This window comes from Octopus bimaculoides, chromosome 8 (genome assembly GCF_001194135.2).
Source record: "Octopus bimaculoides isolate UCB-OBI-ISO-001 chromosome 8, ASM119413v2, whole genome shotgun sequence".
NCBI classification, from domain to species: Eukaryota; Metazoa; Mollusca; class Cephalopoda; order Octopoda; family Octopodidae; genus Octopus; species Octopus bimaculoides.
This window is the reverse complement of record NC_068988.1, coordinates 55,321,231-55,337,602: the sequence shown is the minus strand read 5'-3', so window position 1 is coordinate 55,337,602 and position 16,372 is coordinate 55,321,231. Positions and strand designations below refer to the sequence as shown.

Genomic DNA, 16,372 nt, shown 5'->3' with positions numbered 1-16,372 from the left:
ACGTGTTTGTGGTGTGCATGGAATCTGTATGTATATGCAGTACAAAAACGGGAGAGAGAGAGAGAGAGTGTGTGTGTGTGTGTGTGTGTATGTGTTGAGAGAGAACTAGAGCATGAGATGGGCAAATGACAGAGTTAAAAAAAGAAAGAGAGACTATTTGTGTCATCTCAAAGAAAAAACATGAGACATTGTGCTAAATACTTCACCACAGAATTTCTTCTAAGAAATTAATAAAATAAAATATAAATACAGTAATTTTCTTTTTTGTTTTATCGTGCAAGTCGTCTGCTAAAGAAGGAGTTGGTCCACAGCTTGCTTGCTTGCTATAAAGGCAGACAATAGGCTGTCTATGAAGGAAGCTAGACTGGAGACTGATTGCAAGCGGAAAGAGAGAGTTAGACCAGAGACTGTCTGCAAGAGAAAAGAGGGAGTTAGACTGCAGGCTTCCCATTGTTGTAAAATAATATGCTACAGGCTTACTGCTATATTCCACAAGCTACCAACTGTAGAAGGTCAATATGTAATATGAGATAAAAACAAACATGTAAAATTAGGTGCAACAATGATATAGTTATACAAGCTACAGGATATAATGTACTGTATGTTAAGTATGATGCAATGTGTTATGATATAACAGCTAGGGGAAGGTTGTTTCTTTTTTTTTTCTTATAAATATTTTTAGTTGAATGAAGTTAGGTAACACCCATTCCCTCTGCAAGCCATCCCAAATGGATGAGGTGAAACAGCTGATGTTCAGCCTGATTGATGTCTGTCAGAAGATTGTGGAGAAGGAGACATTTGTAAGGGAGCAGTTCTGAAGAAGACTGAAGTGTTTGACAAAGTGATGTGTGTGTTTATTGAGTTTGGAGCAAAATAGCACAAAATATCACAGCATTTGAAGAAGAAAAAAATCATTACAGGAGCAAAAATAAAGAGCAAATCTGAGTGCTATTGCTGCAGGTTCAAAAGATAAGTAAACCCAAAATTAAGCAGATCTCTGAATAAAAGCATTCCAATCATGACCATCCTTAACTTAAGAATATCCAGGATTATATTGCCCAATGTGTTGTCTTTAAGACTGCAGAGTGTGATTTAAGGAAGATTTTGCCACTATTTCTAGCAGACTGAACAGTCATATAGAGGTTCTTAAATTAGTGTTTATAAATGGGAAATTAATGAGCTGAATGGTGTTTTGTAGCAAGGGATTATGTCCTCAAGAAATTTAGTCTCTGTAGCTCAGTTTTTGTGATGTTATATATATATATGAAACTGTTATAGCAAATCATCTGAGTTAGAATTTGCAGAAACTTCAAGTGAGGTGTTTGTTGTATAGCATGAGGTGTTTGTGGTATAGCATGAGGTGTTTGTGGTATAGCATGAGGGGTTTTTGGTATAGCATGACGTGTTTGTAGTATAGCATGGGATGTTTGTGGTATAGCATGGGGTGTTTGTGGTATAGCATGAGGTGTGAAAGCATGTGACTAAATGGTTAAGGGTATTTGGCTCATGATTGTAAGGTCATGAGTTTGATTCCTGATGACACATTGTGTCCTTGATCAAGACGCTTTATTTCAAGTTGCTCCAGTCCACTCAGGTGGAAAAAGTGAGTTGTACCTGTAGTTCAAAATGCCCAGCCTTGTAACATTGTGTCACACTGGATCTCCCTGAGAACTACATGAAGGGTACATGTGTCTGTGGAGTGCTCAGCCACTTGCTCATTAATTTCATGAGCAGGCTGTTCAGCTGATCAGATCAACTGGAACACTCACCATCATAACCAACAGAGTGCCAGCTTTATAGCTTGATGTAGCGTGATATGGTTTTGTTACAAAATAGCTGGGTGTTATGTGGCATGGCATCGCATGGCATGAGGGTGTTGTGATATAGCATGATGTTGTGTTTACAGCATAAAGTGGTGCGCTATCGTATGATGTGTCGTAGTGAAGTTCAGCATGGTTTGGTGTTGCACAGGGTCAAGAGTGTTTGATAACAGGTTATAATGGAGCTTTTAGAAAATGTGATGATAAATAATTACCTGAAATATTCTTGGAATATCTTTAGAATCAGCTCGATACACATCTCCTTGAGTAACTGGACGTACATGGAATAATTTACTAGAGGAAACAAAAAAAAAAAAAAAAGACACCAATAACATCACTCAGTCCAGAGATAAAGAAATCATTGTAATTATTATTATTAAAACATTATGAAGGGAGCAAACTGGTAGAACCATTAATGCACTGGACAAAATGCTTTGTGGTATTCTTTTCAACTCATTACATTCTGAGGTCAAATTCTGCTGGGATTAATTTTGCCTTTCATCTCTCTGGGGTTGATAGAATAAAGTACAAGTACTGGGGGTCAATGTAATTTACTTGCCCCTCCCTTCAAATTTGTTGGTCTAGTGCCCAAAGACAGTTACTGCAAGACAGCGATGCTCGTTTACAACCATCACGTGATATCAGGACAAGGAGACAGTAATGGACACACACGACAGGCTTCTTTCAGTTTCCATTTATCAAATCCACTCACAAGGCTTTGGTTGGCTCATGGCTACAGAAGAAGAAACTTGCTCAAAGCACCACCCAATGGGACTGAATCTGAGACTATGTGGATGGCTATGTTGGATAGCTTATTACTTGTAAGATTAGCAATTTTGAGAGGAATGGTTAAACCAATTTCATGAACCCCAGTATATGACTGATACTTTAATGTATTGACTCTAAAAAGCCATTAGGAAACATAAAAATGTTTCATCTTTTCACATTTCTTTATACAAAAACAACAGACTATAAATTTAAAATACGGAAGTAGATATATCACACACACATCATCTTCATCGTTTAATGTCTGCCTTCCTTGCTATACTCCTAGCACCATTAATCATCCCACTGACACATTTTCATTAAATTCTATAAATAAATGTTATTAAAAGCCACAGTAGGCTAATATATTGAAGTGTGCGTGTGTGTGTGTGTGTGTGTGTGTGTGCGCACGCGTACGTGTTTCCACTGCTTGACAACTGGTGTTAGTTTATGTTCCTGTAACTTAGTGGTTCAGCAAGAAAGACCAATAGAATAAATACCACACTTAAAAAAAAAAGCGCTGGGATCGTTTTTTTCAACTAAAATCTCAAGGTAGTGCATCAGCATGACCACAGTCGACTGAAACAAGTAAAAAGGTGTATATATACACACACTAGAATACAAGGATAAAATCATGTTAATGACTTTTATCAGGTAGTTAGCATGCAATAAAAATTTATAGATAATTTACACTTTAAGATAATAATTATATATATATATGGGTATATAATTATATTAATGGAGCAAGGGCAAAAAAAAAAAGCTTGTTTTTACGGCTTTAATCTAGAAATTGGACCCAATTCACAATTAACGTTAAGTCCTTTTAATGTCCTTTCACTCGCCCAACTACAATCCATGTATATTTTTGGAGCTTTTTGGTAGTATCTGAGAGCATGTTGGAGATAGGTTCGTTTTTTTTGTTTTTTTTTCCCTTGCAACCTTAATATAATTATATACATATATAATTATCATTTTTATGTATCACCATCATCATTTAAAGTCCGCTTTCCATGCTAGCATGGGTTGGACGATTTGACTGAGGACTGGTGAACCAGATGGCTACACCAGGCTCCAATCTGATCTGGCAGAGTTTCTACAGCTGGATACCCTTCTTAACGCTAACCACTCCGAGAGTGTAGTGGGTGCTTTTACGAGCCACCGGCACGAAGGACAGTCAGGTGGTACTGGCAACAGCCACGCTCAAAATGGTGTATTTTACGTGCCACCTGCACAGTCCAGCGGCACTGGCAACGATCTCGCTCGAATGACTTTTCACGTGCCACTGGCACAAGTGCCAGGAAGGTGACGCTGGTAACGATCACGCTTGAACGGTGCTCTTAGCACTCCACTGGTACAGGTGCCATCACGATTTCGCTTTCATATGTGTATATATATACATATGTATATCTATATATAATTACTATATATGTATGTATATATATATATATAATTACTTATACTAGTGTGCACAGACACATGCACACTGCACTGAAGTAAATATGCAAAGCAGAAACTGATAGGAATGTCTGGAAACATTTCAAGAGAACTGTCAGCTAGAAACAGAAGTTCCCTCTTAAATTGCTCACATCCTCAACTAAGACAAAGGTCAGACAAAGAAGTTCAAGGATATAAACTGCAGTATTCTAATTGAGATAGCTATGACCTTTCAAAGATGCTGAAGAAAATTAAGACTGAAGTAATAATTCCAGCTGTTTCAATATATTATCGTTTTTTTTTTGTTTTTTTCCTTTCTTTGTATTCATTTTCTTTTTAAACATAATTGCTGTATTTTGTATTTGGTGTAATGGGTTGGACAGTAAACTAAGCTGTTGCTGATTATTGATAGAATATCTGTGCTTAGTAATATTTCACTTTTCATAGTTGTTTGCTTCTGTAACCACAGCCTTGAACAACACAGAATTTCTAATTAAATGATATAATCTAAATCTATGGAAATGCAGCATATGCCGTACATTGTGTTGAAAATCTTTGATGAAATGTGATTTTCTACGCAAGTATTAAACAAAATCTCCTCCTAGATGTGTTAAAACTGGGAAAAAAAAAAAAAAAAAAAACAGGTAAGGGGGATAACTCCAATGTGATCAGTTGATTAATTTTTCTGGATATTATTCATCCATATTGATAACCCTGATGAATGTTACAAGTCTCTCTCTCCTGTTTATACATATATGTGTTTATGTGTGTGCGTATATGTGCGTGTGCATGCATGTGTGTGTGCACAGACATGACAGAAGTAAATAGAGACCCATAAAACATTTTATGTTCATTCTAACTTGTAATGGTTTATATTTTTTATTGATTGACATTTTTGTTTCAGGTTCTATATGTGAGTGTTTAATCATGCCATATACAGAAGAAGCCTTGGAACTCTCTCAATTTCAAAGAGGCTATATTATGGGTCATTCTGAAGGTGGACATAGCATAAAATTGCAGAAAACCTTCGAATCCTGCTTTCTACAGTTAATAGAGTGATTGTGCTATTCATCAAATAGGAGAAGGAGTCCACATCACCTCGCCCAGATCAGCCAGGGCTCTCTGATAGGACACTTCTCTTTGTTAAGAGAAGTGTAGAGGATAATCCTCATTGCAAGGATTATAGCAGAACAAGTTGATGCCAGTCCCAGAACAGTTGTCAGTTATCTCCACAAACTTGGTTACTATGGCAGAGCAGCAAGAAGAAAGCCATTTCTTCAACCAGCCAACGTCAAGCAGAGAAAAGATTGGGCCAGTGAGATGGTGGAGAGGCCACTAGCATTTTGGGACACTGTCATATTCTCTGATGATTCCAGATTTGCTGTATTTCCTGATAGTGGGTGAGTGAGGGTCTGGAGACTCTGTGATCAAGAATTTGATGTGAAAAGATTGCAGCCAACAATGAAACACAGCAGCTCTTCTGTAATGGTCTGGGGAGCAATTTGGAGCAATGGTTGATCAGAGCTGGTGGAGTGTGAGGATAACATAAACTCAGATAAATATGTGTCCATACAACTGAAAGGACTCCTTCTATTCTTCTCCAGTGGTGAAATGATTAAAGAAGACTCTTTATGGAAGATGGGGCTCCTTGTCACACAGCTAAAATGACCCCAAGATTTGTTGAATGAGAACAACATTAAAAAGTTTCCATGGCCAAGCCAGTCACCAGATATGAACTCTATTGAACACCTCTGGGACATAATGAACAGGAAACTCCATAAAAAGAACAAGAAAGTATCTTCAAAGCCAGTTCTTTTGAGATTACTGCATGAAACTTGGCAAGAAATTCTGCAAGAGAATATTCATCATCTGATCAGAAACATGCCTAAGAAAAATGCAAAGGGCATGTCTATTAAATATTAAATATTCACATTATAACAATTAACAAATAATTTCAATGTGCAATTTCAGATTTAAATAAATTCTAATGAATATAAGGGGTATATTTACTTCTGTCATGTGTGTGTGTGTGGGGGGGGAATAGTTAAATTACATAATAACTAAGATTAATATTGATCTAATTAACCAGTATCTGAGATTAGTATTGGCTTAGTTACCCAGTATCCAGGATTGAGAATAGATAACTCGGAAACTTATACTAAATATAGGCGGCATGGAAAGCATACGCTAAATGATGAGGATAATAATAAAACTCTTTTCTACTTAAGACACAAGGCCCAAAATTTTGGGGGAGGGGGCCAGTTGATTAGATCGACCTCAGTACGCAACTGGTACTTAATTTATCAACCCTGAAACGATGAAAGGCAAAGTCGACCTCAGCAGAAATTGAACTCAGAAGGTAAAGACAGACGAAATACTGCTAAGCATTTTGCTCAGCATGCTAATGTTTCTGTGAGATCGCTGCATCTGTATTTGATACTGATAATGATAAAATTGCTAACTTAATGTTTGGGATAAAGGAAAAATTACTTACTCAATATCTAAAACCATGACAGGATCAGAATTCTGTTTATCATTCGGTGTGTTATAGAAAAGAATTTTTCTGCTACTCGCAACCACAAACTGTTTTTTCCAAATTAATTTCTTGGTACTAGGTTTGTGCGGGATTGCCAACCGACCTTCCATCACATTGTCTGAAAGATGGGAAAGAGAAACAACCAATAAGACATTGCATTATTTACTAAAACAGATATAAACATACACACTAAGTTATAGTTATATGCAAGAGTAAAAATAAGGAGAAACTGACAGACAAGAATGAGAGATTTATGAAGTGTGAATGTGTGAGGGAGATACTATATATATATATATATATTTATATATATATATTATATATAGTACCTCTCTCTTTTATTTATATATCATCCTCATGTGGGGAATGTTTGATCAGAGAAAACTGGGTGCAAGAGCAAAGCCCAGCATGTACAAGAAAAACACATAATGGTTTTAGGACCTCCCTGCTATTATGACAAATCGGTCACTCATGTGTGTAGAGGAGCATTGTGGTTGACTGGTAAGAAGTTTGATTCCTGGCCACATGGTTCTAAGTTCAGTATCACTGCATGGCACCTTCACCAAGTGTCTTCAACTATAGCCCCAGGTCAACCAAAGCCTAACAAGTGGATCTGATAGACAGAAACTGAAAGAAGTCAGTCACGTGCATGTGTGTGTTTGAGAGAGACATATGCCAGTATCCTTTGCCTTCTGAAAACCCAAACTTTTGCTGAGCAATACACCAGCATTAGTGGCCTTGGCATCAGAATCATCATGAATGTCAGAAAGTCAACTCTGGCCCACAACGATTCCTTCTGGGTGAAAAGAGAAGGCAACCTATTGTTCAATGTCTCAATGGGGGGCTTTGACGGGGCTGAAATCGCTGACCTTGTTGGGTTATACAACTTGGATACCTTCAAGAGACATACCCACCCACATAGGTCGGCCCTCTACAGGGATGACGGCCACACCATGGACAGGTTTAGGAAGTTTTTGTTTTTTTTAAATAAAAATATTTAAGTTCAGCCAGTCCATAATGGTTACCACTAACCTGACTACAGTCGATTTCTTGGACGTAACCTTAGACCTCAGTACAGGAAAGTATTACCTGTTCAGGAAGCTTAACGAAGATACAGTATACATTGGCAAACTTTTTCCTTTCTGCTTTGCCCTTGGCTATGTATACCTGTCGCCCAGCCTCCCTTCTGGCTATCTGGTACAGTTCCCTGCTACACCCACCCTTCTAGGCTTTCCAGGCTTGTTTCTTTGCTCTAATGGCTTTGTCTACCATATTATTCCACAACCATGTTACTCTAGGTTTGAAAGGGACTTTGCACCATCCGCAGACTTGGTCTGTGGCACTCAGTAAGTTGTCCCATAGGAATTTCCAACTACTTTCTATGTCCGAGGTCTGTAGCTCCTCCTCCCTCTCATCAAATTTCTTGATGAGGATGTCCCTAAATCTCTGACCATGTGAAGGGTTCTTTAGCTTCCAAATCCTTCTTTTCTGGATTGGTCTGCTTCTTGGCATCTTTCTGGCCTCAAGTCTAAAGTCACTAATGACTAGTCTATGCTGGGGGATACATTCTTCACCAGGGAGGGTCTTTGTATTTAAGAGCAACTCTGCGTCCCACTGTCTGGTGAGGATGAAATCAATCTAGCTAGCAGAGTCACCTGATTGATATGTTATCAGGTGGCTGTCTGGCTTCCTGAAGTTAGTGTTGCAGATTTATATATATATATATATATATATATATCATCATCATCATCATACACACACATATGCACGCACACGCACACACACACACACACATACACACACACACACAGATAAGCACATGAGATACTAACCTGTGAGACCATCCTCAGCTCCAAACTCCTCAACACTACCGCTATTTACTGAAGTGTTGTCGGGGTTAGCGAGCTTCTGTTGCAACTGTTCTATCTCACTGTCTTTGGCATCCAACTCCATCTGGAGCTTTGCCTTTGCCTGCATCTCATCATTCATTTGGGTAACCATTTCAGAAATATCTCTCTGAAACTTCTCAACCATTTTAGTGTATTTCTCTCGCTCCATCGTCAATTCCTGCTGAAGACGACGGCATTCTTTATCCCGTTTCCGAAGGGCTCCTGAATTAGAATTGGTTGGTTTCTTGCTTTTGTCAGCAAATTCCTTTCTATTCATCACCTCAGCCAGTTTATTCACAGCCTGACATATAAAAACACAAAGATGGGTAGAGGAAACAATGACAACTGTTAGCTTTCAAGACAATATTTGATATTGGAGATTAAAACTGAACAAGATTAGCTATTTCTTACAAGTTTAAAGCAGTGCTACATTAAACCCACTAAACAAAATAAGAACATGCTTAGGGCATCAAGGGGAAGGAGGGGGGGCACACCACAGAAATGGTAAATGGTTTATGGCACAAAAGAAATCACTTTAAACTTGCTAAAATAATATTCAAAGTGGTTTATATAATTGGAAATATAATTTTGAAGTGTTAATGGTGTCATAGTGAGGATCTGATCAAAGATTTTGCAATTAAAAAAAGTAGGAGAAAAGATTTCAAATAAAAATTTAAGTGGAAGTATACAAAAATAAACATTATTTTCCATCTCACTATTCATTTTCTTTCATTTTGAAAACTAAAAATTTATTATTGTTTATAACTTGAATTACATTTATAACAGGGCACCAAAATATTTAAAGTGCTTAGGGCCCCAATGAATCTTAATCCAGCCTTAGTTTAACTCTTCAGCATTTAATCTGGCCTAAATATTCTGTTTTTTGTTCAAACTGGCCAGATCCGGCTTCTTGCACCTACCCAACTTTTGTCATACTAAACATAAACAGTAACGCTGCTGAAATCTGAAAGCTACAAGATAATGCATGACTAATTCAAAATAATATGAGTAGATAAGTATTACATTTCACAGAATAATCTGAATGCTAAAGGGCTAATGCAATCAGTTCACTGTACATTAAGATACTGGTTCACCATTTTTGAAAGTAGGAAGATAGTTAAATTAATCACAGGGGAAAATAATGAGAGCAGTGGTTAAAAGTTTGCCTTAATGATATTTTAACTGATTAGATAGACTATGCTATTTTCTTCTAATTATATATCCTATACTTGTTTCAGTCACAGGACTGCAGCCATGCTGGGGCACCACCTTGACAAGTTTAGCCTAATACATCAACTGCAGAGGCACGTGTCTTAGTGGTTAGAGTAATCAAACTCATGATATTAAGGTCACGAGTTCAATTCCCAGTGGCATGTTGTGTCCTTGAGCAAGACACTTTATTTCATGTTACTCCAGTCTACTCGACTGGCAAAAATGGGTAGTACCTGTAATTCAAAGGGCCGGCCTTGTCATATTTTGTGTCATGCTAACTCTCCCTGAGAACTATGTTAAAGGTATATGTGTTTTTTTTTTTTTGGGGGGGGGGGTGCTTAGCCACTTGCTTATTAATTTCATGAGCAGACTGTTCCATTGATCGGATCAACTGGAACTCAACCAACGGAATGCCAGTTTTACTTATACTATCAGTCTCTTTGTTAACAAGGATGTAAACAAACCAACACAAACACAGACACATTCTCACATGTGTGTGTGTGATGGGCTTCCACACAGTTTCCATCAACCAAATTCACTCACAGGGTATTGGTTGTCATGGAGCTATAGCAAAAAACATTTGCCCAAGGTATCACACAGTGGGATTGAACCCAAGGGTATGTGGTTGCCATGCAAGCTTCTTAACCACACAGCCTGTAAATAAGTAAATTCTTTCATTTGAGCAATGAAATATAAAGAGAGAAGTATATCTGAATTACATAAGTTATTTTAGATCAGTTGACCCTGTAAACAAAAATTGGCCAAGCTAATTTTTTTTTCCAGGATCTATAAAGAGATCAAATACAAGGCCAATAGTTATCTCTATTTTCATGGCATTAAGCAAATGAAATATGTTTCTCTGGATAGGATGTTTGTCAATTAACAGTTTTCTCCCCTAATATCATTCAATACTGAATTGGTTACAAAGGTTAGCTACAAGATCAATGGTATCTACTAGAGCTGTGGCCTCAGACCTATAAGATGTAGGCACCTTCATTACAAATTGTATACAAACCCCTTAATCTTTTAGCTACTTATGCAGGGCTCAACTGACTTTGGCCCATCCATCCTCTCATAAAATGAAAAGATCATTTAAAAACTGACCATAAAATTTTATCTTGTTTACATAAATTGTGTAAACAGTGGATTCGACCATCCAATTATATGAAATTACTGAAGATGATGACAAAAATAACTTTGATGCAAGGCTCTCCAGATAATTAAAATCATTGGCTTCTAATATCAGACAATGTTCGAGGAGGATGTTAGTTGTAATGTGGGAGCAAAGAATATGTAGAAAATTTTGATCAAAATAATTAAACAGAAATCAACTTTCTGATAGAAGGAATTAAAAAAAAAAAATAAAACCCAAGTGATATCATTAATGATGGTCAGTGTTAGTAAACATTAGTTGATAAGGTTTGTAAATAAGATAAGTGTGTGTGTGTGTGTGTGTGTGTGTGTTGTGTGTTTGTCATAAGCTTTCAAATAGGAATTCTAGCTAAAAGAAATGTCAAACAATATGAACATAGCAGTAGTGATTAAACTGTCAAAAAGCTCTCTCTCTCTCTCTCTCTCACACACACACACACACACATGCACGCGCACAATATATATACCACCTACCTGTATCTTCTTCAGTCTCTCATCCTGCAACAACTTCCTCAACTGCTCGATTTCACTAATATTATTCTCAGATTTCTCATTTTTCAAATCTAATCAAAACAGAAAAAGAAATAAAAGTAAGAAAACAAGATAAATATGCTCATCTCTCCCACTCACTTCCAGTACTTCCCCTTCTTTCATTCCGTCTCCTTCTTCTCTGTAGCCCTTCCTCCATCATCATACCAATCATGTTACTTCTATCCAATCTCCTTATCAACAACTCTCATGTAGCTGTCTATCATAACTCCCTCCCTTACTTTCTCTTCTGTCAACTTCCCTTCCCTATCACTGATTCTTTTTGGGTTTTTTTTTTTTACACTTCTACTACCCACCCATTCAGACCTTCTTTCCAATCAGTTATAAGGGAAAGAAACAAATAAACAAAGACAATGCTGGGAAGGTGGTCTCTCTCTCTTTATGCCGTGCACCTCAGGTGCTGGTGAACAAATGAATGGAGAAACATAATTTAGAGAGGAAAGACTCTTTACTTCTGTTGGGGTGGGTGGGGAGTCAAAAACAACTTCCCCAGTATTGGCACCACAAGAGAATGCACCCAGTACATTCTGTAAAGTGGCTGATATTATGAGAGACGTCCAGCTATAGAAACCACACAGAAAATGGAAAATGCAAGTGAAATGTGGTCCCCTGACCCAGCTGCAAGGGTAGCAACTCTGAATGAGAACTGATCTGAACTCTAACAACTTCACCAGCCCAAGCCAGCACAGAAAACCAAATGTACAATGATGAAGATGATGATGATGATGATGGTGGTGGTGATGACAATGAGGAGGTGGAGAATGGGGAATGGGTTGTTGAATGAACTTGTGTGGAAATAAAGCAAAAATTAATAAGATCAAAAGAGTAGAGACCTGTATAGGTAAAATATACAGAAAAGAAAGAGAGAGAGAGAGAGAGAGAGAAAGAGAGAAAGAGAGAGAGAGTTGATCAGTAACCCAGTGAAGGAAAAGCACTAGTGTTTGAAAGCTTTAACAAAGAATGGCCAAGTGGTGCAATGCCTGCTACATGAAAAACAAAAGAAGATTAGTATAGAGGACATTAACATACATAATGCAGTGAACCAGTCATTTTGACTAATTAAATTATACTGATAGAGAGAAGAGCTAATTAACTTCATGATTGACTCACCATCCTTATCATTGTTTAACATCCGCTTTCCATGCTGGCATAGGTTGGATGGTTTGACTGAGAACTGGCAAGACCGGAGGCTGCACCAAGCTCCAATTTGGTAAGATTTCTACAGCTGGATGCCCTTCCTAACACCAACCACTCCGAGTGTGTAGTGGGTGCTTTTACATGTCACTAGCGCAGGAGCCAGTCATGTGACACTGGCATCAGCCACGCTTGAATGGTGCTTTTTACATGCAACCAGCATGAGTGTCAGTCAGGCAACCCTGGCATCAGCCACGTTCAAATGGTGCTTTTTACATGTCACCAACACAGGAGCCAGTCAGGCGGCACTGGCATCAGCCACACTCAAATGGTACTTTTTATGTGCCACCTGCATAGATGCCAGTCAGGTGCACTGGCATCAGCCATGCTTGAATGGTGCTTTTTACATGTAACTTGCATGGATGCCATTTAGGTGCACTGGCATCAGCCATGCTTGAATGGTGCTTTTTATGTGCCACATGCATGGATGCCAGTTAGGTGGCATTGGCCACGATTACAATTTCACTCCTTTCAACAACAGCATAGCATATTGCCCAATGATTGGAGGGAGCTTTTAAATGGGCCAGTTATGCAACACTGGCATAGGCCACGGCTACGGTCTCACTTGGCTTGTCAGGTCTTCTCAAGCATAGCATATCTCCAAAGGTCTCGGTCACTTGTCATTGCCTCTGTGAGGTCCAATGTTTGAAGGTCGTGTTTCACTGCCTCGTCCCATGTCTTCCTGGGTCTACCTTTTCCTCAGGTTCCTTCCACTGTTAGGGTGTGACACTTCTTCACACAGCTGTCCTCATCCATATGCATCACATGACCACACCAGCGTACTCATCTCTCTGCACACCACAACTGATGCTTCTTATGTCTAACTTTTCTCTCAGGGCGCTTACACGCTGTCATAGAAGGATTTAGACTGCAGGATTAGTGATGGAAGGATTTAGACTGCAGGTCTAGTGATGGAAGGATTTAGAGCAGAGGTTCTCAACCAGAATCCATATGGGTGGGGGTCCGTACAAGATTTTGTTGTTAAAAATTATGTGCAATGAATTGGTTGTACTTCTACAATACACAGAATACTACAACAAATGTTTTATATTACAGAAATGTACTTGCATAGCAAGTGACCTGATCTGAGATCATGTGCTGAAACAAAAACAACTGCAGCATGGAATGTGTTTATAAACTGTTTAAAAACACACAAAAACCGTTCGATTCACTTCAACATTTAAATTTAATTTGCCAAAATATTTTCGTCACTTTGAGACCATGACTTGATCACTGACAAAATTCCGTGCTGCATCATATAAAATTTTTTTATACAATTCTTAATAATATTTAATTATAAAAATATAATAGGAATTTTTACAAAACCAAATGGTTAGGAGGGTCCATCCAAGTAAAATGGGAATCAAAGGGGTGTACAGGTAAAAAAAAAGGGTTAAGAGACACTGATTGAGACTGTAGAATGAGTGATAAAGTGATTTAGACTACAAGTTGTGTAATAAAGGGATTCAGATTGCAGGTTGGGTGATAGAGGGATTTAGACTACAGGATGTCATCAACAGCAGATATGATGTTGCCATCATTCTGATACTGGTTCCTGGCCAAGTATTTTTTCATGTTGGGGAACAGGTGAGGAAAGAAAAGAATTTTAAACTTACCATCAGCCATTTTATTCATTTTATTTATTAAATCATCTTTCTCGTTTTGAAGTTGCTCGTTATTTTTTCCATATTCACGTTTAGAATCTTCCAGCTGAAGAAAGCGAGATAAAATGTGTATTTGATTGACTGAGAAATTATCTTTGCATCATAGCAGCCTCACTCACACATACAAACGAACACACACACCATTTGTTTTTCTCTAACCCTCACCTCCGTCTTTCTCCCTCCACAAACATGTGCATACATACACTGATACTGTTGTTCCCCAATCAAAAGGCCTTTATTTACTGCCAAGAATTAGATGACCAACATTTGCATTCTGCATGTTAGCCCTATGACACCATACACATACACATGCTTACAACAGACAGGTGTGTACATTATACATCTAATCAGATACACTGTAGACAATAACGATAACACATTATATACTACTGAGAAATAGAAAAGCACTACACATTACAGGTCACAGATGTAATACAGAGCTCATCACACACACAATACAACAGTAATAGTATTTATATATAGGCTGTCTGAGTAGTGAAACACAGCCAATAAATATTTCTTGTATCAATGAAAGAGCCTTGATATAGTTGCAAGAAATACCAACCAAATCTCTCTCAAATCACATCCTACTGTCTGAACCCTTTTGTTACCAACCGACCTGAAACCTAACCTCGTTCTTTGATAGAAACTTCCCGTTTTAAGGTGAACCAAATTAAAAAGTTCCCATCAATATTTTGTGTTAATTTATGTTTCAAACACCAGCTTATTAATGACAAAACTATTTTACTGAATTCTTCATAATATTAATGAATTATTAAAATAAAAGCAGTCTATTTCAACAGAAATATGGTAACAAAAGGGTTGGGAAAAGAATACTTTGGATAATGAAGCCTTGAGTTTTCTGCATTCCAGAAAAATTCTTTTTAAATAGGATGGTCACAGATGGAATGCTTTTAGTCACAGTTCTGTTTGATCAAGGCTAACAACAGCAACAACTTAATTCTTCTCCACCAAACAGAAGAATTTTGCTTGCAGTTGCGGAACCACATGTCCCAAGTTCTAACTCTAATCATTTGACTAATTAATGAAAATTGAAAACACTCAATATTGGGTTGCTTGCATGTGCACACACACACACACACACACACACACACACACACGCACACACACACACACACTCACACACAGAGAGAGTTCACTTCTATTTAAATCACTGGAATAACAAACACATTTTAACATAACACCAATAGAAGCATCACAGACCAGTTAATCACAACTAAATAATCAAAAACAGCAAGAGAAGCCTAAAAATCACACAATACTCTTATGAATACACTATGTAGTTTTGGTATATTAGTTGTTCTCTCTATCAAATAACTTAACCCACTCACAACTTCCTTTTTAGTAAGGTAATACCATCTGGGTGATAGCGGGAAATATTTAAAAAAAATGAAGACAAAATAAATATTTCAACAGAAACTGGTCTTTGATTTCTTTTCCTTTTTTTTTTTATCCATGAATGTACAACCAAGTTTAACAGACAGCCCAATCAAAATAATATATGAACAACACCAAAAAAATCTAAAATGCTATATAAAACAGTGACGATAGACAAAATTATGATTACCATATTTCAAAGATCTTTGTACTCTGAGTTAAGATAATTCTGATAGATTTTAGATAAAAGAAGATTCACCTCTTGATCTCTTCCACTCTAAGTAATTCTCAGTTGTTCTCAAGTTAAATACAAAAGTTACAATGACAAAAAATCTGATCCACTTAGCAGCACTCCTATTGGTGTTTTATCATTAAATCTAATTCATTAAATACTGAGTAATCAGATGTTCCTTATATTAGATATGGTTTATTTTTAACTAGCAGAGATACCCGGCGTTGCCCGTGTTACATGCAATTGAAAAATTAGACTTTTCTGTTATATTTTCTGTAAGGAACTGGAATACATATGATTCGAATTTCATCAAAATTGCACATGAGGGTTCTTTCCCTCTTTACACACCCTAAAAAAATTCTAATCATGAGACATGTATCCCATACTATTGATCTTTATGCGCATATTCCAAAATTTCAGTCTTCTGGAACCTGTAAAAAAGATTTTGCTCCTGCAAAATGGAGCTCATGGAGCTCTAAAATGTGGGAATGAAGGCCCCTATTGGGGGTGGGGGTGTTAATGTCAACCAG

At 37.5% G+C, this 16,372-nt stretch overlaps 1 protein-coding gene across 3 annotated transcripts in view; it reads right to left on the bottom strand.

Annotated features, from left to right (window-relative positions):
• The window catches only part of LOC106876226 (rho-associated protein kinase 2), a 204,609-nt gene that overhangs the window by 21,950 nt on the left and 166,287 nt on the right, over positions 1-16,372 (bottom strand). For all 3 annotated transcript variants that reach the window (XR_001410211.2, XM_014924712.2, XM_014924703.2), the window contains exons 26-30: positions 14,165-14,258; positions 11,280-11,368; positions 8,385-8,742; positions 6,514-6,673; positions 2,036-2,114 (exon numbers count right to left, since the gene is read on the bottom strand). Coding sequence is in view for 2 of the 3 variants with exons in the window: in XM_014924712.2 (XP_014780198.1) it covers positions 2,036-2,114; positions 6,514-6,673; positions 8,385-8,742; positions 11,280-11,368; positions 14,165-14,258 (780 nt within the window). In the remaining variant the exon portion in view is untranslated. The remainder of the gene's footprint in view (positions 1-2,035; positions 2,115-6,513; positions 6,674-8,384; positions 8,743-11,279; positions 11,369-14,164; positions 14,259-16,372) is intronic.